We start from the raw sequence: 24,552 nt of genomic DNA on the forward strand, positions 1-24,552 counted from the left end.
AAAGCAGCACATGGCTTAAAGCTTCAGAATGTTTGTGTGCCCAAACAACAGGGACTCCCCAGAGCCTTCATTTTCATTTGGTCATACAAATTTTATTGAATTGTTTCACTGTCCTTTATCTAAAAATCATGTCAGACCATTCCTTGTTTTGCAAATGAGTGCCATGAAGCTGATCTCTGTAGACAATGGAGGAAAGTCATTGTTTATCTTCCCCTTTCAGATTAATAATGCTCTCCTGGAGGATTCATACTGTTTTACTAGACACTGATGTAGTCCAGCCCTTCTATTATGTTTGTCCTTCTGATATGGAATTGGCATAATTACAAACAATAACTTAACTTTAAAACTGATATTGAAATTACGTTTCAAATTAAGAACTAGCAATATTGATCAGCTTCATGCTCTGAAACTTCACAATTAGCATGCCACAAATTCTGTGTATTTCCATGGAAAATATCTTTATTCATCCAGTGATTAAACCCTGGAACGTTTCCTGGGATCAAGAGATGATACATCCTGCCACTAAAACACATCAGCAGACTATTTTTCCTATATTTAAATAAAACAGAACAATACTCTTTCATGGAAGACCATATCAGTATCACAGAAGACAGAAAACAGGACAGCCCTGTTATCTCTCCCCTGGGTTAATACAAGGAAGACTTCATGCAGCTTCTGCAAACTGCATCTTTTATAGCCCCTGACTGGAGGCAAGGATTAAGAGGTAAAGATGACCTTAGACATGTTGTCAGCAATCAGATGAATTTCAGTTCAAGAAAGACTTCTTTAATTCACCACTGAAATTAAAAATAGTAAACGTTTTTTAACTTACCACTCTTTCTGAGAAGAATTTTTTCCTAATATCCAGCCTGAACCTCCCCTGGGCCAACTTAAAGCAATTACTAATGACCACATAGAGCCATTACAAATGACCACACAAGTTTTAAGGCACTTTGGCCATTCACGATCATCTTTTTTAATTATGGTAAACAAAGGAGGAGCAGCAAAGTTGAAAAACAGGTGAAATAAGTTCTGCTTTCTTTTTCATTAATACTTAAACCAGCAACCAAATCATTGTTGACTCATCTCTGAGTAGATGGCACAGCAAACTCATCCATGTGTACAGATCCTGATGTGTTTCTGAGCTCTGTGCAGGACCAGGTTCATCTTGGCAGCCACTGTGTATTTGTCACAGAATCATAAGGTATCCTGAGTCAGAAGGGACCCACAGGGATCACTGAATCCAACTCCAGGCTCTACATAGGATCACCCAATATCCAAACCCAATGTCCAAATGCTCCCTGAGCTCCGGCACTCAGGGCCATGCCCACAGCCCTGTGCAGGCTGTTCCATGCCCACTGCCCTCTGGTGCAGCCCCTTTCCTTCACCTCTAGCTGCCCTTCCCCTGACAGCTCCATGCCATTCCCTCGGGCCCTGTCACTGTCACACAAAGCAGAGCTCAGCGCTGCCCTCCGCTCCCTGTGAGGAGCTGCAGCCGCCATCAGGCCTCCCCTCAGCTCCTCTGCTCTGGGCTGAGCACACCATGGACCTCAGCAGCTCCTCACACATCCTCCCTGTAGACCCGTCCCCATCTTTGACTCTATTCAATTTCCAGTCAAACAAGCCCCTCACTAAGACTGTCCACACAGCTCTGTATTTTAACAGAAAAAAAGCAGAACTCTTTGGTGCCTGTATACATTTGCAAATAGGACCAAAATTGGCAATGGGTTTCAAAGGTTATTAAGAACATACCTGATGGGAACATAAGATAACCTTGTTGGAAATGTCTCTCCACATTAGCAAATGGGGTTAAAAGAGGCTATGAAGTTAGGAATTCACTTGACAAATACACCTGAGGTTGTGCAGTTATCTCCCCTGACAGAAACCATGGCTGTTAGAAGGATAGCACGAATACAGATGTACTTAAGAAAAACAAACTCTACTCACCTTATCTTTTTCACATCTTGTCATCTGCTTTTGCAGAAAGCATAGATTAACATATGCTCACAATATGATTTTCAGAAGTTGCATATTAAATTCAATATATTATATTTTGAGATGGGGAGTCTCATAAATCCTATTTTTCTAACTCCTTTTCTTGCTCAGACCTCCTCATTCCTACATTAAAGTAAGCAAGGTAGCTAACTTTAAAACCCACAGTGAATCTGAAATTCACCCAGCCTCTTTGTCTCTTAACATTTCATTCAATTATCATTTGAAATGTTCCTTTTTAATTATAATTAATTAAATAAAAGCATAGCTACCGCAATGTGTCCCCCCTTTTGTGAAACATGGAAGGAAATGCTGCAAAACGACTACATGGAGAGATACAGAAGTGCAAGCTCTGGTTTCCACCATTTCCTTGACCGTTACCCTGCCTTGATGGCTTGAGCTGTCAGTAATCCATGAGAAGAAAACACAGCACTGTGGTGTGTCCCTGCAAAACACTAACCATGGACCTAAATATAAACTGTTTACATTATAAATTAATGTATAAATTAATGTGACAGGAGCTGCCACAGCATCAACTACAGTCCTGAAATGACAGCAAACACTTTCAAGAACACTTTCCATTTGCAGGTAAGTGCAGAATAAAATAGAATTCTAGATGAAAGAGCAAAGTGGGATATTCATATTTGGGATATTCATATTTTCCTCCTCTTTAAATATGTTTTCAAGTATGAGAAACTCACCTTTGATTTTCTGTTCTTTTGTAAAAAGAGGCTTTTTAAACTGAGAACACATTGTGTTCAATATGTTCATCACACAGGACATGCCAGGAAGGTGTGGAGTTATACTGAACTTGGACAAACTTCTTCATAGAACACAGTCTCCCCTGGTATACATGTACAAATACACCTTGGTTTGTCATGTCCTATAGTATCTGTCTTTACTAGCAGCATTTGCTATTTAACATGCTCAGTCTGTTGCAACACAGGGACACAGAATCATAGAATAGTTTGAGTTGGAAGGGACCCTCAGTGGTCACCCAGTCCATGTTCCGTACAATGAACATGGATATCTACATTTTGATGATGACTGGAAAGAGACTGCACTGCAGGACCGTGTCCTTTGTTTATCTTGTGATGCTCTCCAAGCGTAGTTATGTCACAAGCACATCTGATTCTCAGCAAGGGACACTACATTTCTGAGACATGAATCTTTAGCTGTGACATTATTATGGGTTGACAGTCGGACCAGATGATTTTCGTGATCTCTTCCAATATTAATGATTCTGTAATTCTACTCCTAAAGCTCATTGGGCTCACTCACTAAGAAGTCTTTTGCTAAGGAAGGTCAGAAAAGAAAGGGAGTTGAGAAGGTAAACTTTACTTTCTAAATGGGTGGTATTCAGTTGGATGTAGGTGAATGGTTCAAGGCTATGCTGAATCTATTTAGATTTCATAGATGTAAAGCTATGAAAAGCTTTAAAAAGCTAAACTCAGGTTTGGGTGTTCTGTGTAATGTCCAGGAATACATGAAGTGCCTCATCTTCAAAATAATATTTTTATGATTTGTTTTCCTCAACTAATCTGTGAATTATATCCACTTTTGCAATGCAATCACAAGATAGTGTCTGACAATACTATTTCTCCATATATATTTCTAGGTGTATCCTATATCTGTGTCTTCAGTACAAAACTGTGGGATCCCTTTATTAAAACTATGCAAGTAGAAGAGTGTCTAAAAAATTGCCAGGTGCTGGTTTTAATCAACTTCAAACATATATTTGTTAAAAATGGTTTAAATCATGTCCTAAAAAATCAAAGTCACTTCTCAAACTGTAAAATCAGCTGTGTGTGAGGCATCAGTCACATTTTTTAGCCAGAGCACTGCTGACGGCAGGAGAAATCTGTCAGAAAACAGCTATAAAACTGAGAACTGCCACAAAATACTGATGAAATCAGTGCAGCCAGATTTACAGATTTACATCTGTTAAAATTTCTCTGTGACAAAATCAGATTTTCAATAAAATGAACATCTGCAAGATGCTTCAAGGATCTCCACAGAACCTCTGTCTTAATCAGCACTTCATGAATTCTTAACTGTAACCTAAAATTAACATACAATTGCATCTAATCTTCGTAGGTCATACAACACCTATTTGAATTTTTATTTATCACACCACGTTCTATATAACGTCAGCTTTAACTCTGTAGTAAACATCCACAGTAATCAATGCAGCCCAATGTACACTGACTACATATTACATAAACACTGTAATAAGCATCTTGTTTAAAAAATAAATAATCAGAATTAACAAAGGGGTGGAGGAAGAATTAATCTAAAAGCCAATTTCTCCTCCACGTCTGACATCAACAAATGTACTACTAGTGCTCATCTTTCCACCACCAATTGTTCATTAATGTGCTATTTCACAACAAAGTTTTCAAACAGCTTTGAAACTTAAGCAAGCTCAGTCCAAATTAACCAGAATGTCACTTGCTAATGTGACAGATCCCTAACAATATCCATCCAGGTAGAGCTCTGCTAGATATCCTGCAGAAGGTCACTGCCAGAGCCCAGAGTAGCACAGACGTGCTGTCATAAGTGGGACTCCGGGCAAGCCCATGAGACGGCTCCTTTCCCAGCTGGATACCACGACCTCAACTCACATCAGCATCATCCACTCATGTCATCAATGCTGAAGAATTTCCCAGCCCTAGAGCAGCCAGGATAGCCCAGAAGGTCCTCAGCAGGAGTGTTTTCACATGATTTTCTCTGTACTTGCTCAATCTGCAACAGCCAGGTTTCCAAGTATATTATCATGTTTGCTCTTAATTGCTCCCAAGAGGGAAGAGGAAATTCTTCCCAGCTCCTAATACAGGATTCCCAACTCACACACCCATGATCCTCAGGGACTTTTACCCTGTCAGTTTTCAGTAGGTTCTCTATTATTTGAAGTTCCCTTACACAGTTTTTCAAGAAGGGTCATTCATACATATCCTAAATTCAGGACGAAGCATATTTAGCCTCATTTAAATACTCTGGAGCCTCACTGTGACTGTGATGGGCAGACATGGCCACATATCTTGAGACTGTTCCTATTTCTTGGATTAAGGATCCATGGGATTTGCTCCGCACCTCTGCATGACACACCGCACCCTGAAAGTGAAGATCTGAGGTTAAACATAAACTTTTGCCTTCCTCTAATGGTTGCTGGTTGCTAATTAGCAGAACTGAAATCCATAGGGACAAAAAATGATGCAAATACTGTTTGCAGTTGACATGTATGTCTTTACATGGACTCTGCAATCTCCCATCTTATATCAGACTTCTGTTCTTCCAGTTCTTTAGGTCTCTTCACAAAGAGCAGACTCATGAGTTTGGACAGGATGTACAGAGAAGATCTGAGGGGCAGACCTGGCTCCCATAAGCACTCCTGGCTACATGATTTAATTTTGCAAGCAGGGACCAAATGCCAGCAAGCAGGTTTATTCCAGAACTCCATCACTCCACTGTCGATTTTTCTGGAAGTATCTTCCAGCACTGAGACTTTTTAGGTCAATGAAAGAATGAGGCCTCCTGTAGGGTAGAGGACGGAGGTGGGGGAAGCGTCATCACCCGTGACTTGTACTCAGCTGCCAGGTCTCCAGCTGGGCTAAGCATTGCGTGACAGACTTGAAGTCCTGATCAAGTCCTTGATTTATGCTTTGGCATGCTATACCAGCAGTTCTCAGCAGGACTGGATGAATCATTGATCTGTTCCAGTACAATAATTTCTGTGCATGTTCATAACCTCAGAAGAATCTATATAATATTTGAACACACATCTAGTAGGCACAGCATACAGCTGGATAATTTTCACCCTTTAAACACTGAATTTCATTTCAGCTGTGCAGTTACATTGGTAATACGTGGTTTTTTTTAAAACAAAATAAATCTGGAAAAAATAAAATGTCAGAAAAGTTTGATGTGAAGTGCTGAACCCAACAAATATAGCCAGAGAGGCAGTCAGCACTTAAGTATTTTCTCTAAATTTCAGCTCAACTAGTCTCAGTCAGGCCAGACAAAATCACAAGGACAATTCAGATACAAAAGGAGATAACCACAAGTGCCTACACCTTGAGAACTTGAATAGCTGTACAGGCAGGAGATCACTGACATCATCTTTTAAGACAAAGAAATATAAAAAGCCTTGTAAAGGGCTAAAAAGTTTCCTGTTCTTCTGCATAACAGAAAAGCCTCACTCCATGTCCTACACAACTGTTTCATGGGCTCAGGACTGACAGAGCATCTCCTTAATGAATTTTGCAGACAGGTTGCTGAAGCTGTAACTCATAAAACACTTCATGGGTTCTCAACCTTGCACCTGCATTGCTGTGGATCTGCTTTGAGCTATTGACTTCCACAAGATTAGAATTTGAAGCCTACAGTCCTGCTTGGGCTCTCCAAATGCAGTGAATAATGAGAGGTGGCTCTGTTTAAGCTTCAGAGAGAAGCCCCTGTGTAAGGATTTAGCGCTCTAAAGTCAAGGGAAATCAAGTTTGTTCAAATGAAAGGTAAAGCTTTATAAACAAGTTGTTATCACTGGAGGCAGCTGCAGAGGAATTAAACAATGAAGTGCACCCATAACATAGTTCCCCTGCCTACCAGGTGTTTTCTCATGAGAGTGAGCCACCTTTTTTAGACAAGCCCCATCATTAGGCTTTATTTTTCCTCCAGTGAAATTATAGGACCAAAACAATCTCTACGGATGAATTTCATATCTACTCTACCACCTTAACCTTATCTGAGCAACAGAACCACAGAATCATAGAATTGAGTTGTAACGGATCTGTACATGCTATTCAGTCAAACTCAATTCTGGCCATTTGAAGAAAAGAGTAGACAATTATCTGGTTATAATAACTTTTTATGGATATAATTGCATCTTTTTTCTGTATGCATCTAGTACTTAACATATACTAATCATGTTATCATGTCATCATTGAACCAAGGCATATTTTGTATTACTGTCGTTCTCACAGCTGTGTTCACTATTGACTATCAGTTCTAACTTGATAGTGAAAGAGAAACAATTTTTTATGTTTGTTATATATAGGTAACATAAATCACATAACAGATTAAAAACTTAATTCCTGTGTTTTGCTTTTAGTACAGTAGGCAAAATAATCCAGTCAGCATTTCACTTAAAGGAGCTCCAAGAAACAATAAATCCCAAACCTCATATATCTGTAATTCCAACAAATAACTACTAAGCTAAGACTACTTTAACTGCAAAAAAAAGACCATCATAGAATCATAGAATGGCTTGGGTTGGAAGGGACCTCAAGGATCATGAAGCACCAACCCCCCTACCACAGGAAGGGCCACCAACCTCCACCTTTAATAGTACACCAGGCTGCCCAGGGCCCCATCTAACCTGACCTTGAACACCTCCAGGGACGGGGCATCCACAGCCTCTCTGGGCAGCCTGTTCCAGAATGAGTAACACAGTCATTATATTAATGAATAACATAATCATTATACCAGAACAGAAACGGTCTGAAAAATTCTAAAATCTACAACACATGTTATTAAAAAAAAAGAAGAGGAACTGAAAATTAATTCTTAAAAACTCAGATGCATCTTTTATATTGGCAATGTCTCTTAATGTACTAACAATGCAGTCTATTAAACTTCCTTTTCTTTCAGCTATCTTTGTATTTATGCTGCAGTCATTCTCAAAGCAAAATGAAACTTGGCAAATGCTATTTAGAAAGGACTTTTTTTTTGCACATTTTAAAATAACAGCACATGACATCTCTCAGATTAATGGAAAATCTTCACCAATGTACAAATACAGATAAAGCTCTATCTTCTACCTGCTGTGATAAGACGCAATATGAGATATCTGCACTGGATTAGATCTGACACGAGACAAGAGCACCTTAAGCCCTGGAGAAGTATGCCATGCAGAAGAGTTCAGGCATCCTATTCCTGAGATGAATGCCAAGTATGTCAGGTAATCTTTTCCAGCTAAGTGGAAAAGATAAGCATTATCAAGCAGATGGCTACCAAAGCAATCGCTGTGCACATAGCTCACGGCACAGTGGTCACACATAAGAGGAATGTCTACATGCCACGCTGAGGCTTACCATCAGTCTACTGTTAAATAGTATGACAAGGAGAATTTGTACAAGGAAAAAATTCTCCTTCATTGCATACAGCTCGAAGCACTTGACTTGACTCAGTTTTACCTGTATGTTACCTAGTTAGATAAAAAAAATTTCTGAGATGCTAAAGTTTTGTTTGTTTTCTCAGTTGCCTGCTCTTTCAAGTAAAATAAAATCAGAGAAAACACTTCAGTGTAGGTGACCATCTCAGTTGTGACTGAGAACCCTCCAGCATTCCTCCAATGGGAAAGTCAGCATTACTTAGTCAGAACAGAGATTTTAACTTCTCTGGTTTGTGGATAAAGTATTTGACTTTAGACGCACCAGACACACAGAGATCAACTCTGGGATCATGTAATGAGTTGCTGATTTAAGCCTTTACATCCTTATAAAACATCTGCTTTTCAATGGGTGCACATGCATACAAATGTGCTAACTTCAGTGCTCAGGGCCAGATGGGACGTTCAGCATACTTTTATTAAATCTTGCTAAGCAATTTGATAGCAAGTGTGCCATAAGAAAAGGGACGTGCACTGGATTTTACATTATATGATTTTAAAGTGAATTTTTATATTTTTAAATTAACATTAGCTGTCTGTTAATTGAATGTATCTTCAATCAGGATGTGCTGGGAGATGTATAGTACAGAAAAAATCCTCAGACTGCTTTGGCATGTGACAGTAACCACATCTGGCCAACCCCATGCTTCCCAAAGGCAACTGATAGTGCATATATGGTCAGCAAAAACACTGTAAACAGTCACATACACAACTTTGGCATACAACATATGTAATGTAAACAAATGTGTCATATACCCCCAAAGGAAAACATGAATATTATATTGGGTAAGGAAGAAACCCAGCACTGTATATCCATTATTAAAACAAACTCAAGCATTTAGCAAAACACATTAAATACTTTTGATAGCAGCCTAGAATAGGAGAATCATTAAGGTTGGATAACGCTACTAAGATCATCCAGATCAACCATAGAAAAGTGAATGAATTTAGAGTATCTTGTTAGTATTTGTAGGTTGTAGTCATTCCAACCGCTGATTGAACTCTGCTGACCAAACTCTAATTGATGCTGCTTTGCTACAGGGAAAACTCTTACTCTCCTACCATAGTGACACAAATAATGCTCCAGAAATTCAGCTTTCAACATAAGTCTTACCATTTGCACCCATGGGGAAAGACACATCAGGAAGAAACTAGCACTAACCTCTGAGTCTGCAACAGCAAAGTATTGGTTACATTCAAATTCCACTAAGTCAGCTTTTATAGAGGAAAAGGCAGGAAAACCTTAAGCTACTTGGTATCTCCAGTGTACCAGTGATGAGGGTTCAGGATTGGCAGCCTTTCAAACAACCTTCTACAGCAGCTGTTAAGGAAAGATCAGTGCTGTAATCTTTGTTTTCTTTTTTTTTTATACAGGAGACCTTGCACTCCTAGAAGAAATACACACAAACATACACCACAGACCCAGCATATGACCAGTAATATACAATTTTATATTGAATTAAATAACAAAGATGTTCCAGTTACTTCTCAATATAACTAATCTTTGACGCTCCAGTGACACATTATTTATTTTGCTAGTGTTCCGCAGCTAAATACAGTCCAGAATCCTCTGGCATCTTGGTGTCACACACCGAACATTTCTAATTGATACTCTTTAAGGTGTTCAGTTCTAACACAGGAAAAATTCCTGCAGGTAGTGCAGGTGTGGCCCCGCACATAGCAGTGGGGCTGGGACTGGATGATCATTGCTGTCCTTTTCAACCCAGGCCATTCTATGATTCTATGTTCTCATGTGAATTTATATATATATTTTTAAATCACATAGTACCCCGGAATGGAAGAGAATTACTATTTAAAATTCCTAATGTATTCTCTTAAAAAAATAATAATAAAGCAAATTTTAACCTAAAATACATTCATTCTTACTCTTCATAGCAAAATACGACATGGTTCAATGCTCCATCAGTTTTTTTTCACTTATATTACACTATGCAATGCAAGTTCAAGTTTCCTAAAAAACAACTGAAAATTTATCACTGAACATTATAACAGTGGCTATAGGTTAGATGAAGGCTTGATATTAATGTAGTAGATACTTTCACTAAGAGCACTGACCGGTTCTGATTTATAGATTGCTGTAACATTAATAAGATCTGGCTAGCTTGGGGCAAGAATTATTTTGGCTAAGATGTACTACTAGAAACATTTTCTCAGCATGTTTCCTAGTCAGTCTACCAACCATATGAAAAAGAATGAAGAATGTCTCATTCTTCAGCATATTTGAAATGGCCCACAAAGGCTCAGTTTCACGGCAGAAGCTGTCTTTATGCAGCAGTTTCTTTTTCATTGAAATGGAGCCTTTATGAACTGAAGCATGTCTGTGAAAATCATCTACAGCATCGCTTACACTCCTCTAACCAAATAACATATGAGCAGAAGGCAGAATGAAGAAGAATGATGTAATTCAGTGTTTATGAAGTAACAGACATCTGACAGGCTTAAAATTACCTCCAGGATACACTGTTTGATACCATTATCCATCAGTGTGTTTTCCCTGACATTTTATCTTAAGGCCAAACGCCAAAAGAAAGACCACAAACACCCAACCACAAAGTAGCTCTTATTTTCCTATTCTAGTCAGCAATTAGCTCACAGGAACAGAATTCCAAGTATTTCCAATGCCTGCGTTAAAAATATGCTTGTTTCTAAAATGAAATAGAAATGTCATATGTTAAACCCATATTTGGGGCTGCACTCTAGAAAGAAATAGAATGGGAATCTACTGAAGTCGCACAGTAGTTCCGCATGAAAGATCCAATTGTGTACAACCCTTACATAAAGGCTTCTTATTTTATAAATACATTCCCAAACATGTAGATTTTAACGTTATGTAATTGCCTTCTGCTTTTCATGAAATGGAAATTTTCTGCCCTGACTGCTATCAAATCAGAAACATGTGAAGAGGAGTTCCCAGTGTGAGAATTGTATTTCATGACCGCGGCGGTGTCTGCAAGAACTGTAGCTTTGTTTGGGTTTTTTTTTCCTCTTTTTCCTTCCTCGTTTCTGCAGTCCTTGAGCTGCTCACTTTGTTTAAAGAGTGCTACAGCAGATAAGCACAGGTAACACTCACAGGATGACCTGAAATCAAATCCGTCCTCTATAGGTAATGATTTATTTCCTCTCTGTTTTTCTAAATACATTTTGCAAACAAATTAATCTTAACAGATGCATAAATGCTGCTCAAAGGGATCTCTTCTTTCTCTCTCCAGTGTTAAGATTTTGTTCTTCAAAATTCAATGAGCAATCACATGTATATCCCTCAGCTCAGCGAAACCAGATAACTATTTTTAATAGAGCAGCTAAAACAGGAAGAACAGACAGGAAACAGTTGGGAAAAAGAAATTAAGCCAAGGAGCTGGGAGAGTAATGAAAACAAGAGAAATCAGAGTAACAAAGCATTAAATGAGCTTTGCTTTCACCATATCACAAAAATACATCCCAACTGACATGCCAGGTTCCCCAGGAAAACACCGCATGAGGCAATTACACAAAGTCAAAAGAAAGCTTTACTTTCATTGCACACACTGTTGTCCAGCTCTTTTCTCCCCTTCTCTTTCCAGATTGGTTACAAAGAAAAGAGAATATTAGGAAATTGAACTTCATGTTCTCAATCTCTCAGACAGCCAAATTATAACAGAAGTATCAGCTTTTGATGAAAAAGGAAATGAAGAATAAATCTACTGAATTAGTGTTTATTTGGCTTCTAACTCCACCTTAGCCTGCAACTTACACATTACTTCCTATGCTGATTCTCTGGCAGCATTTCTGTACTGTGCCCCACTATTTAAGTTATGTACTGTAGCAGGAATGCAGGAAAGACAGCACTGTGATTTAGGAACTAAACTAGAACTCCATGGCTCAACAGCATTCACTACCAAAAATTTTGTGCCTGACCTTCTGCATGCTCCTTAAATCTTCTGCCTTACTGCTGCCTCTGTGCAATGTTAATTGCTCCAGACATAAGTGAGAAGGGAAACCAATTAGCTGCCGAATATCTAGTTTATAGAAAACACACACACATGAAAAACCTTGTAGGAAAATAAGTAAGGGGGGAAGGAAATAAGACAGGGGCTCTGAGCACCGGATGAAGCTGTAGGTGTCCCTGTTCATTGCAGGGAAAATGGACTAGATGGCCTTTAAGGGTCCTTTCCAACTCAAATGGTTCAGTGATTCTATGACTGCATAAAAACTATCCATAATGTTTGATGAGTCATAAAGATAGACAAAATATCTCTACCAGATTTGAAATCATGCAAAAATAGAATCCCATCTCTGCAATTTGTGAGTGGATCTCTAGCACCAGGATTAAAGCAGATGGCTGTCGTGTTCATAACGCACTGCCACTCGGGGACCTCAATGCTTTCACACCAGGATCAAAGACAGAGATCAGATCTGCATTGTTTTTTCATTGCCCAACCTGCCATGCCAGCCTGGCTCTGAGCAGGTCCCCCATGTCTGAAGTGGTTGACTCACTATGCCTGAGACACAAGAGCTCCTTCCCCTCTTTTATTTTGCATTTAAGGGTGACAGAAACGTGACGAACCACCAAAGCCTAGACACTTCGATACAGCAGTGGGACAAAAGCCCTTTGTGACTGATGGAGAAAACCTGAAAATGGGGAGGGGACATTCTTTTTCTTCCTTTGGGGATGGCTCTGGATGGAGACGCCTGAAACTGTAGACTTCAAAAGCTTCTCCCCTTACAGCCAGATCACCTTGCAGGTAAACACCTTCCTGGTTCACTGAGCTGCAGTTACGTCTCTGAAAAAGAATCCGCACTGAAAAGTGATAATGGTGGAAAAATACTCCCTATTGTACCATTCTAATTCTTGTGCTACTTGTCTGCAGCAATGTGTTTCCTCTACTGAGGAGTCTGGGCAACCAGATCCAGCCACACTTAAGGCAATCTGTTAAACCAGAACAAGATCTACAGTTGGAAAGCAGAGGTTGAAATAAGCTCCAGGAGTCTATCTACCATATGTCTGAAGGTGGCCAAACATGGAAAAGGAAACATCATCTCTGACAGTACATTCAAAAGTTAGTGCTTTCTATGGAAGAGTAAACAGACTGTGGGGTTTATTTTAACTCCTAAAGAAACTATTTCTGTAATGAATATTTGGTTACATTTTTAATTATATATGTAATATATATAAGTAATATATATGTAGTATGTAATATATCTATAATATATGTAACTAAAATCACAATTTCAGTTCTTTTACATCAAGCAAATTGGCATTCACGCCATGCAAATTACATGTGATACTCTTATCAAAATGCATCTCTTCCTTGCCATTTTGTGGTTAAATCTTTTGCACTATTTAATCCACAGGAAGCAACAAAGCATCTGAGCTTAATATAAAATTGGTTGTACCTGTTTAAAAGGATCAAAGCCCAAAGAAAGATAGTTCAATCATTTTAAGTCTATTTTCTTGACTTGACAATTGTGTATTGCTAAGGAACAGATCATAGAATCACAGGTTTAAAGGGACCTTAAAGTCCATCCAATTCCAACCACCACTGCCATGGGTTGGTTGCCCCGCACCAGCTCAAGCTGCCCAGGGCCCATCCAGCCAGGCCTTGAGCACTTCCAGGGACAGGGCACCACAGCCCTTTGGGCAGATATACCTAAGTATCTCAATACGAAAAGCTGCGAGCACAAAACAAGCTGGGATAGACGTGTATTAGACAGAAGTGTTTTCCTAACTCACAGCTGCTGAGAAAGGCAATTATACAGCACTTCAGCATGCTGGAGGAGCAGGAGTAGCACTGATTTAACCAAGTGAAATCAAATACCAGTCCAAGACTTCAACTCCCAGAGTTAAGGTTCCTCCTCATCTCACTCAGTTCATAGATTCAAACTACAAAAGCTGTTTTGAAAATGAGTATAATACAGCATTAAAATAAGTGCCTGCCTATTTCACTCCATTCTCAGCTTTTTAATTTGAAAAACAAAGTGAAAAATAGTATGAGGTGGGAGTGGAAAATCTCCTTTAACAAGGGTTCAAAGGAACAGAGGTGGTATCCATCTGCTTTAGAAAAGCATAAAGGACAATGATCACTTTTATTCAGGAGATATCATTTGAGCAAAATAAAGGCTTAGGTAATGCTGCAGGAGCATATAATGTTTCTGTATCAGATCAAGGGAAGAAAATAAGCAAAAAAATGACCTGGTGCCTTGCAAATGAGGTACTCTGATAGTCCAGTATGGCCCATGCAGTTCTGACACTCAGTGCCAGAATGGGGATGCTGTCACAACTCAGTTCAAATTGTGTGCTTCCTATTTTCTCCATCTAAGAGAGTTTGCTGTCCTCCTAGCACTTATCATTTAAAAGAAGAGCGTGAGACCTGAGTTATTTACTGTAAATAGATCAAGTTACAGATATCTGAACTGATGAGGCCCTGGGCAACCCAATGTAGTGCCTGATTTAATGGCTGGCATCCTTGCTCATGGCACAGGAGTAGGCACTAGATGACCTCTGAGGTCCCTTCCAATCCAAGCCATTCTATGATAACATAGACTGGGCAGCCTGAGCTGGTGGGGGGCAAGCAGCCCACAGCAAGGGGCTAAAACTGAGTGGGCTTGAAGGTTCCTTCCAATCTAAGCCATTCTATAGCTCTACAAAATGATTCTGCAAGGTCTGGATACACAACACTGGCTTGGAGACATGAGTCTGCTGCTCCTGTGAGTGCAGCAAGGCATGATGATTGAAGTTCTGCAGAACCCTGGAGCTGGTTATCTGTCAATCAAACCCAGGCCATACTGAATTGCATTACAAGTGTTAGGGGAAAAACAAGCAAAGAAAATGTTAAATTCAGTGGGAGTCTCATAAAAGAGAAAATGTGCTCCATGCAAATAAAAAAGGAAAAATGCTTTCTGATGATTTATTCTATTGTTATGCAAGAAGACAGACACCTCACCTTTCCTAATATTGAGTTTCACTAATAATGTGCAACTCAACACCACTGCTCCTGCCAGAGAAGTGCGAGAGCGAACCCACCAGCTTACCTCCTCACCCACAATGGTGGCTCTGCCATGGTTCTTTAATCCTGCCTTCACTAAACAGCACTAACTGATATTTATAGAGTTTCTTAAAAGTTTGGATGTTTCGTTGACTCCTCAGGTCATCCAAACTATCTCAGAAACGAAGTTCCATGGAAGTTATCAAAATAATGCTCTGAACCATTGAACTTGAGATGTTTACATAAGGACATTAAAAACATATATATATAAACATGCAAAAAAAATCTCATCTCATTCTTTTCTAATTTATTACCTAACAATTCAACAGCAGAGGAGTTTTAATGTGCTCTCATATTTCTGCATCAAATGTAAAAGACAAACTTTGTAAGAAAGGGGGAGTTGATTTGATATTGAATCCATACAATATCAACCCCAACAATTAAGTTTGCTCATTCTACAGTAAGAAACAGACCAATCTTAAAAAAGCAGAGATACTTTTCAAGTAGTTGCTTCTGTACAAAAGGGAGCTCAGACAATTAAATGATTGATTCCAATTCAGCACTGGCACCACACATTTTTAAAAGCAAATAAAGACACTTTGAAATATCATGTCAAAAAAATACTGAATAAATTACAGGATATGTGTTTCACTGGGAAAGAAGAGTAAATAGCTGTAATTTGGGAGGCTAGTATTTCATTAATGAGATGGAATAAAGGGCTCTGCAAACAAAAGAATCTTTCTTAAGGTTTCCAGTGAATTTAGACAAGTTTCAATATCCCATCTTAATGATGGCATACAGCAGTGCATGAGCACTTCTTAAATGTGCTTTTCATTCTACTTTGCGTTACACGCTTCCCATCATCATATAATGTAAATTACATTAAGAGATCAAGAGCTTTCTGTTGTGAGCTCTGCAAACTTTGAGTTTGAGTACACCGTGTTCGGCTTTGTGCAAGCACAGCAGTAACTTCTGATGGCCTGAAATTACTGCTTCAGAAAATAACATCAGAATTTACCCCTAGAAGGCAGACTTTATGCTCAACTTATGATCAATCAATCATCAGAACCATTTGATTTCCCATAATGGCTAGCTACAGCCCGTACAGGTCTCTTTCCTTTCCAGTGTGCAGAGCAGATGTATTAACATGTCTAATATGACATACAGTCACTGGATTAACTACTATAGCAACCAGAGTTGCAGCTAGACAACGTATATTCACCCAAATTGCCTGACTTTCTCTGTTTGTGTAGACTGAGTTAATATTTAGGTGTTCACTTGTTGCACAGTTTGCAAGTTCTGTGTTAATGCAAATTTCTATACATATAGACAGGAGAACTGCCAATGAATCACCCACTCCCCTCAAAACCCACAGCTTAATATTCAAAACAAACCAGTATTAATTAATGGTTAATATTTATTTTATAGCATTCTTCCTGCTTATTCCTTTTATTCTATGCGATCATTCTCTAACAGCGCTCCAGAAACAGACATTGCCTCAAATGATTCAAACTGAAATAAGATGACACAAAATTATGGTATAATCGAAACCTTTCCATCCCATCACCTTAATTGCATTCAAACTGCATTTTGTTTTAACTGAAACATTAAAGTGTGCTCCTACTCTGAGATACTTTTAAAAATGGTGCATTTTAAAACAAATCCCGTACTATGAGATTGATCATAAGACTGTTTGAGAAGGGCTTGAGTCGGAAGGGAACATCAAGCCAAACTCCTCTAATTCCCAAAGGAGCTCAATCTGAAAATGAACTCCTGAAGATATGGGAAGGCTCAACTCTCACACCTTTCAGTAAGTTTTTCAGAAAAAAAAAAAAAAAAAAAAAAAAAAAGAGGTAGGAGGGGAAAGAATCCTCTTTCAAACGGATTGACTGTATGTGTGCATTAAATTCATGTATGAGAGGCACCACTACACAAATTAGCATGCACTACAATTAACTAAAAATCAATGAAGCATAATTTCAGCACTTCAGAGGAGATGAAAACAACAAAGAAGGACAATTTTGAGACAAAATGGAAGTATAATCAGAAAAAATACTGTACAAGAAGAATGAGAAGGAGAAAAAAATAAGACACTAAAATATGCTTCCTCTGTCTATAAATATAACATCGTTGCTTGTAAACCCATCATCCGCATTTCGGCTGCTATTTTCCCAGTTCTTCTTCTTCTATTTTTTGTTCAGTCTGCTGACATCATCTATTTTTTTTCCTCTCCAGTCTCCCTCCCTTCCCTTCCCTTTTCCTTTCTGTATCGCTCTGCTGAATTTGTCTTTCATTCCGGCTTCTTCCTCACTTTAACTGTTTCTGGAGTAATTATCCCTGGTTTTAATTGTACTACTTCAACTCTTTTAACCTGGCGCCTTGCTTTTGCTGATGTCCTGCAGTAGATGCAGTAATGCTTGAACTGTCCAATAGATATTTGGGGAAACTCCAGAGTGTGTATCAGGGCTGCACAGTGAAGCTTCAAGCAGTGCAGAACACCCAGAAAGGGACAGGCTAGGAGGATCAGGAGCTGTCTGTCCAAAAGACCCTTACAGAAAACAATTTAAGATAAATGTTATGAAGAGATACTGATAAACTTCATTATATTAAAGGAAATATCCCAGTGAATGGAGAAGAAATGCCTATTCTTTTGCAGACCGCAATTCATACATCTGTTACAGCAGTATTTCCAACCAGAGTGCATCAAGAGACAGAGGTACAAACATGCTACACTATGAAACATCTCGACTTTGTTCCCTTTTGGTGGATAATGACCAACTGGATTGTTTGCCTTCCAGCATCAACAAAATGTAAGTGCAATGTAATAGTTAACTACAAGACAATCCAAAGGATAACTTGGGAGTCTTGATATATAGAATGTATCTTAATTCCCTCATAGATTGCAGCTTTTAACTTAGCAATTGAAGTAACGTTTCATGTTATAGGTCAGAAAAGATTACCTTAGGTCAGGTTGGTATGGGTTGATGGTCAGACCGGGTTATCTTAGTGGTCTTTTCCAATGTTTATGATTCTATGTTTCTATATGCAGTCACTTTAAAATGACCCAAGTCCATGCCAGTGCTGAAAGGAGCACTTCTGCTTTTTCTGGTCATCTCAAGCACTTCCAGCATGAATGAGCCACAGAACAGAAACCATCCTGCTGCACAGAGCAAAAATACTGCCTTGTTTCAGTTACCTGTGGAGCTCAAAGAGTGCTCATGGCAGTTCAGGAAAGGTAACCAGAATGATGGATTGTGACAGTCAACACATATCAGTTTGGAGATCCTAATAACCTTGGATCAGGTAACTTATATGAACTAAAAAAATAAAGATTACCTTGCTTTCATTCTCATTTTTGTCATTTGAGTGCCAAGAATCAGTCATAGTCTGATAGAATAGAGGCATACCCACATTTAGTCTCCTTTTAGAAAGTGTTAAGCTTCAAGTTACACCACATAGATATTAGGATTTTATCGTTACTGATGGAAGGGATTATATATGATCTTGGTGATCAAGATTGTTATTGTTCTCTTTGAGCTTTTTAGTGGAGTGGGAAGGACAAGAAGACATCCCGGACACCAAGTTGTTCAGAGGCAGAGCAAAGAAGGACTCTATTTTCAGGTTAGTTGCTTGTTAGCAGTAAAGAGCACTGCATAGGCAATGGCAAAATATTCCTTAAACTAAGCAGGTCTGAACTTGAGTAAAATCCTTCTGAGACTTTTCTGAAAACACTATAATTCTAACACTATTTGTGTGAAATCTGTTTGTGATTAGAAAAAGGCTGAAATAATTTTGAACCACTCAACACATGAAAAGCACTGCAATGACTCTTCCAATTCCTTTCTACTTCAGATGTCAAAAGAGACAGGAAAATTATCTAACCCAGGCAGGAGGCTGAGTAGATCCAAAGAAGCTTCCTCTGAGGGCTGTCCAAAATCTTACCAGAAGCGATCATGATGAATTTACACATTAAATAAAACAATGACCAACTCAAAATCCCAGTCCAAACAAACTGGACAACTCCAAGGGCAGTTCTACTGACTTTTCTCTTGTCTGTACTCATTGAGAAGGAGTTCTGTAGTTTTGTGTGTTTTTTTTTAAACTCTATTACCGTGATTAAAAATCATGGAACAACTGTTTACTCTGATGTGTGTTAGAAAAGTTATGTTTCTCACTCTACTAATTTTCACAGATGCCCCACGCCATCATTTTTTCATTGCTTGCTCACCGTGGAAGAACAGGCAAATTCCTCTCAATTTATTTCGATAATTCCTTCTTTGGCATGATAAAGTTTCTCAGTATCTCATTACAATATTTATCTTAAACTCTCTTCCAAACAACTTCTGTGATGGTCTCTCCATACATTCTACAAGATTTACTGGTATCTACAGCACGGAGCTGTAATACTTTTTTCCCCCCAGATATATCTTTCAGATTGCATTCAACAAAAGCACACAATGTTATCCTCTCCCAAAGGCGTTGCTGGCTTTGACAGCTTATTACATAAAATATTTCACAATATGACAGCCATTAATGCGAATTAAAACATGGAAGAGATTCAGGAAGACAAATGGTCCCTTGCTTTCCCTAAGCAAAATTACTCTACTTATCCAAAATCTGCTCCTGCAGATCTGAAAGGAAAGACAACCTTCAGCTTCACCAGGGAATCTTTTCACTGTTTCCTTCTTATGATTTTCTTCCTCACTATCTTCATAAATTAATCCCTGCTACAATCCATTGCTGTAAGAATAAATATCCTGTTCCCCTCACCCATCCTTTCTGTTACTCCAGTGACAGCAGGCTGTTTATTCTCTTCAACTTTTCAGCAGTCTTATACACATGGACATAAAGACACTAAGTCCACCCTTTTTATATTTTAATTAAACAACTTCAAGTTATCCTTAATAAATCACATTCAGTCAACTCAGATCACACTCTGTAGTTTCTCTCCCCATTCCACATTCTACTTTGAGTGCAATAATCCAAAAGAACAGAAAATGCACTGCCAACACTTCGAATCGTAGTACAACAAAAAATACAACTTTATACACCTCCCAAGTGCTAATCCTGTTTATACATCCTGTGACAGTGTTTCCTTTTATTATGGGAATAAGACACCATTGGTTTACACTCACTGGACGTTTGCAACAATTATGGTTGGAATTTTTTTCAGACAACTGCTGCCTGACCATTTCATTCCCCAGAGCCACTTGAACTCAAGCATTTTACCTTCACTTTGCCAGAACTGACCAGGTTTTCATTTGTTCACATCACATACCCATTTTGCATACACCTCTGTTCCAAGTCTGTTGTCCAAAGTAAATGCACTCCCACCCAACAGTTTTATGCACACAACTACACACCTTGTACACAGAGACTCTGACTCTGTTTTCCTTATGGAGAGTACCTCGTCAATCTCTGTGATGATGTTCTAATCACAATAATGATTAAACTCAGGGGAAAAAAAAGACTACAAACTGATTTATGCTGATTTATTTTATAAATCTACTTCAACTTATCCATCATATAGGTTTTGTTGGTGTTTATTTAAAACAAAACAAAAAAAAACAAAACAACAAAAAAAACACGATATTTTCTTCTGAGAATCAAACTAATGGACCCAGAATTACCCAGCCCTGTAACTTAATTCCTCTGTTATAACAAGAGACACAAAGGAATTAAATGTTCCTGATGATTGCTCAACAGGATATCCGTCACCCCTGGCACAGAGGGACTAATTTTAGAAGAGAAAGTGGCTTGGAACTCATTCAACTGTCAACGTTGCATTGTCAGGTCAGGAAGGAATTCACCAAATATTTCTGGGCTCTGGTCAGTTCTCATTCAGCTTCCAGGTCTTCTGTTCAAACCGGTTTGTTATCAGGACATAAACAGGAGACAACGTGCTTCCTCACACAGCATTTATACCTTTGCCCAGCTCTGTAGTGCTGCGCTTTCGTTTCATCAGCATTCATTGGGACGGGTGTCCAGCTTCAGCTCTACCAGCTTTTCAACCAACTACTAAACTTTGCAGAGGATGCTGTGCTATAATGCTGGAAGCAGGACAAAATAGAGCAAGAAGCCCGCTGATGCATGGGTGGTAGATGAAAGGAGGAACACTTTTTAGAAACTTTTAAATTAATAGCTTTCCCCTATCCACAGACTGTCCTTGGCCAATATCTGAAAGTAATTTGTAAGTTAGGGAATTACAAAGAAACAAGCTGCAATTTCTGGAGTTTTGCAATTATCTGGGGATCATATGGCTTGAAGTATCATTGATGGCTGCAAGCCATAGAAAATTCCAAGGCAAAGGGTTATAGTCAAAGGTTACTTTAACAAGCAATTGTCCAACCAGAGATATAAAACAGCAATTGTGGGGAGCCTGGCATTTAAAGAAGAAACTCAGAGAAGGTAAATAATTTATTACACATATCTTGCAAACTGAGGAGAAAAAAAATGTTATAAAAGCCATGTATAATCTGAGTCACTACCGAGTGTTTTAAGAAAGGAATACAGCTGATAATGTGTGAAAAAAAGAATGTGAAACAGTTGTACCGCCATGGACATCAAACATGTGGTATTATTTAAGACTATAAAAACCTCGGTTTCCTATTCTATAGTATTTTCATCAGAAGAAGAAATTATCTTCCTGCAGTAAGCTCAGTGAGAGTTTATAATAAAGCAGTATCTCAGCAGTTTCTGTACTATGTAACGGTAGATCTCCAGGGTGTTAATTACAAAACGGGAAGAGGCTCCCTAAGTAATCAGTGAAATCTCCAGAAGATTTAAAGCATTTAACTCAGCATTTCCATTTTTAGACCAATTACGTTCACAGCCATTGGCTTTTAATGCCATAGAAGCACTCCATTCAACTCAGAAGTCTTGAGTCAGGAATATACTAAGTTTTCATAAGAACACCAAAAATCAAGTCAGCTATTTAATCTTTAAAAACATAAACAGACATATGAGCAACATACCTGAAAAAGAACATGAACAGAGCAGATGTGATGCAGAACAAAAGGACCTACAAGAAGGAGAAAGAGTGTTATTGCATCAACAATCACGCTTCTCCGTTATGTTCTGGATCGCAAAGATTTTATAACTGCTCCTATAAAAGTTACGCTTTATTTATATGCTTCAACAGCACAAATGAAAGCTTGTCTGAATCCCCCGAAAAGGATTCCCTTGTTTATAGTGGACTTTGGGTCAGTCTTGTGAATGCCAGAAAAAAAATAGAAATACAGGATAGGGTGGTGGGATGGCGTACACAGCAAAGCAATAAAATAATAAAAAGAGAAATAAATAAATACTGATAATAATGAAAACAAGAATAGAATAAGAATAAAAAAATAATAAATAAAAATGTAGAATGGGAATTTAAACACTGTATTTTTCTCCGTCCTTAACCCAGGGTGGAAAAAACAAAGTCAAAATGGTGTTTTCTGCCAATTTAGATAAGGAAATCACTGAATCACAGGCAAAGGAATGGAGAGAGACATCAGTGCCAGGAGTATGGAAGAAGACAGAGGACGAAGCCTTGAGGCAGCACCGTTCTTCTCCTCGACACAGCAACAAGCTTTTGTACCTTGACTGCAGAACTGCCTGTACACACAGCACAGTCAGGAACAACCATATCACGCTTTAAATTCATAACCAGCCTTAATCCGTGTTTTTGTCAGATAGAGCTTGGGAGTGAGAAAATACTGTTTTGTGCCAAATACACTGGCCCACAACCATACCAGCAGTTAGGAGGAAAATAACTTGCAGACAACTCACGAGAATTTTAGTAAATGCTTGCACTTATTTTCAAGGGTTCAGGAGGTTTTGAGCAAGATAAGATACGGACGGTGAAAGTGGAAAAAAAAAGGGGAATACTGGCACTACATATTGGCAGGCTACAAACAGATGTAGAAGAGTGGATTTGGACACTGTATGTTGATACGGATCAGAAAGCTTGAATAGGCAAAATTAATAGTAAGCTTCAGAGAAAAAAAAGTCTTACAATGAGACTATTTCTGTTCTCAATGCCCTCTGATATATGACTTCAAATTATGTCAGACAAGGTATTGTAACACTGTGTTTTATTCCTTTTCCTTCCCCAGTACTATCACATTTCACAATTCTGCATCAGAAAAGCGAACATCTGAAATCATTCTATATGAAGGCACTTGGGTGAAGTGAGGACAATGAAATATTTCAAACTACCAGCAAATGCAGACACTTTTAAACCTGAGACGTACTTAAAAAGATCTACCATAACCCTCTGGAGTTCAAACCATATTTAGCCATTCAAACAACAACCATCAATTGTCTGGATGCCATTGCAGCAAGGCGGAAGGGAAAAAAAGCCCTGACAACTTTGACAGCCCCAGGCAATGATATTGAGAAATAAGTGAGAATGGCAAAGAACCAGTTTCCCGGAAAAAGAAAACAGACCATCTTAGCATATTAAATGCTCTCAATTTATTAAATATTCTCTTTTATTTTCCCTATCTTCTTCCTTCTTAAAGTTCTTTGATTACAGTTTGACTACACATGAACAAGTACACACCACTAATATTCCCTCTAAACTCTCCTTTCTATAGGCTCAACAACCCTAGTCTTTACAGCCTCTCGTATGAGATGTTCCAAGTCCTTCAGCGCCTTTCATAATCATAAAGCCACGACAAGGCCCTTCACTCCCGTACATCCATGTCCCTCTCAAACTAGGGAACCCAGCACTGACCACAGCACTCCAGAAGTGTCTCACCAGGGCTGTGTAGAGAGGAAGGACCAACTCTCTCAACCTGATGTCAGCACCTCTAATGCAGCCCAAGAGTCTGCTGGCATCCTTTGCTCAAAGGGTGCATTATTGGCTCATGTTCAGCTTGGTGTCCACCAGGACCCCCAGGTCCTTTCTTATAGAGATGTTTCCCAGCTGGATGCCCCCAAGATGAGCTCCGTGGGTCTCCTGCCAGTCACCTCCCCAGCCTATCCAGGTTCTTCTGGATGGTTGCACAAGAAACTGGCCAGGTGGCTGACCTGGTGCATCGATCACTCCTCTGTTTTGTATTATCTGCACAATAGCCAAGGTTGCAGCCTTAGGTCATCAGCCAGGCAACATCTAATATTCATAGCAATATTAGAATAAATTATGTGAAACTTCAATGTTATAAATATCTAGACAAAATGATAAAAAACAGCCAACTTGGCCAAGCAATATATTAAAACCATTGTAATTTTCTTATTTGACAGATGTTTTAAGTAAAGGAGGAAGTGTAATTTATCTGTACTTGAATGCACCTTTGTGGCACTTGCATATGTTCATTAAGAAATTGGGCACAGAGCTCCTCAAATACAATACAGAAGAAAACTCAAAGTTAGCAGTTCATTATTCAACTACAAAGGAATTTTAACTGAGGTCAACTGAAAGGT

The 24,552-nt window shown here is 38.8% G+C and overlaps 1 protein-coding gene across 1 annotated transcript in view; it reads right to left on the reverse strand.

Annotated features, from left to right (window-relative positions):
* The window catches only part of TMEM135 (transmembrane protein 135), a 158,501-nt gene that overhangs the window by 35,497 nt on the left and 98,452 nt on the right, over nt 1-24,552 (reverse strand). The window contains exon 6 of the mRNA XM_072326849.1: nt 22,116-22,162. Coding sequence (XP_072182950.1) covers nt 22,116-22,162 — 47 coding nt within the window. The remainder of the gene's footprint in view (nt 1-22,115; nt 22,163-24,552) is intronic.

Source organism: Excalfactoria chinensis, chromosome 1 (assembly GCF_039878825.1).
Source record: "Excalfactoria chinensis isolate bCotChi1 chromosome 1, bCotChi1.hap2, whole genome shotgun sequence".
NCBI classification, from domain to species: domain Eukaryota; kingdom Metazoa; phylum Chordata; class Aves; order Galliformes; family Phasianidae; genus Excalfactoria; species Excalfactoria chinensis.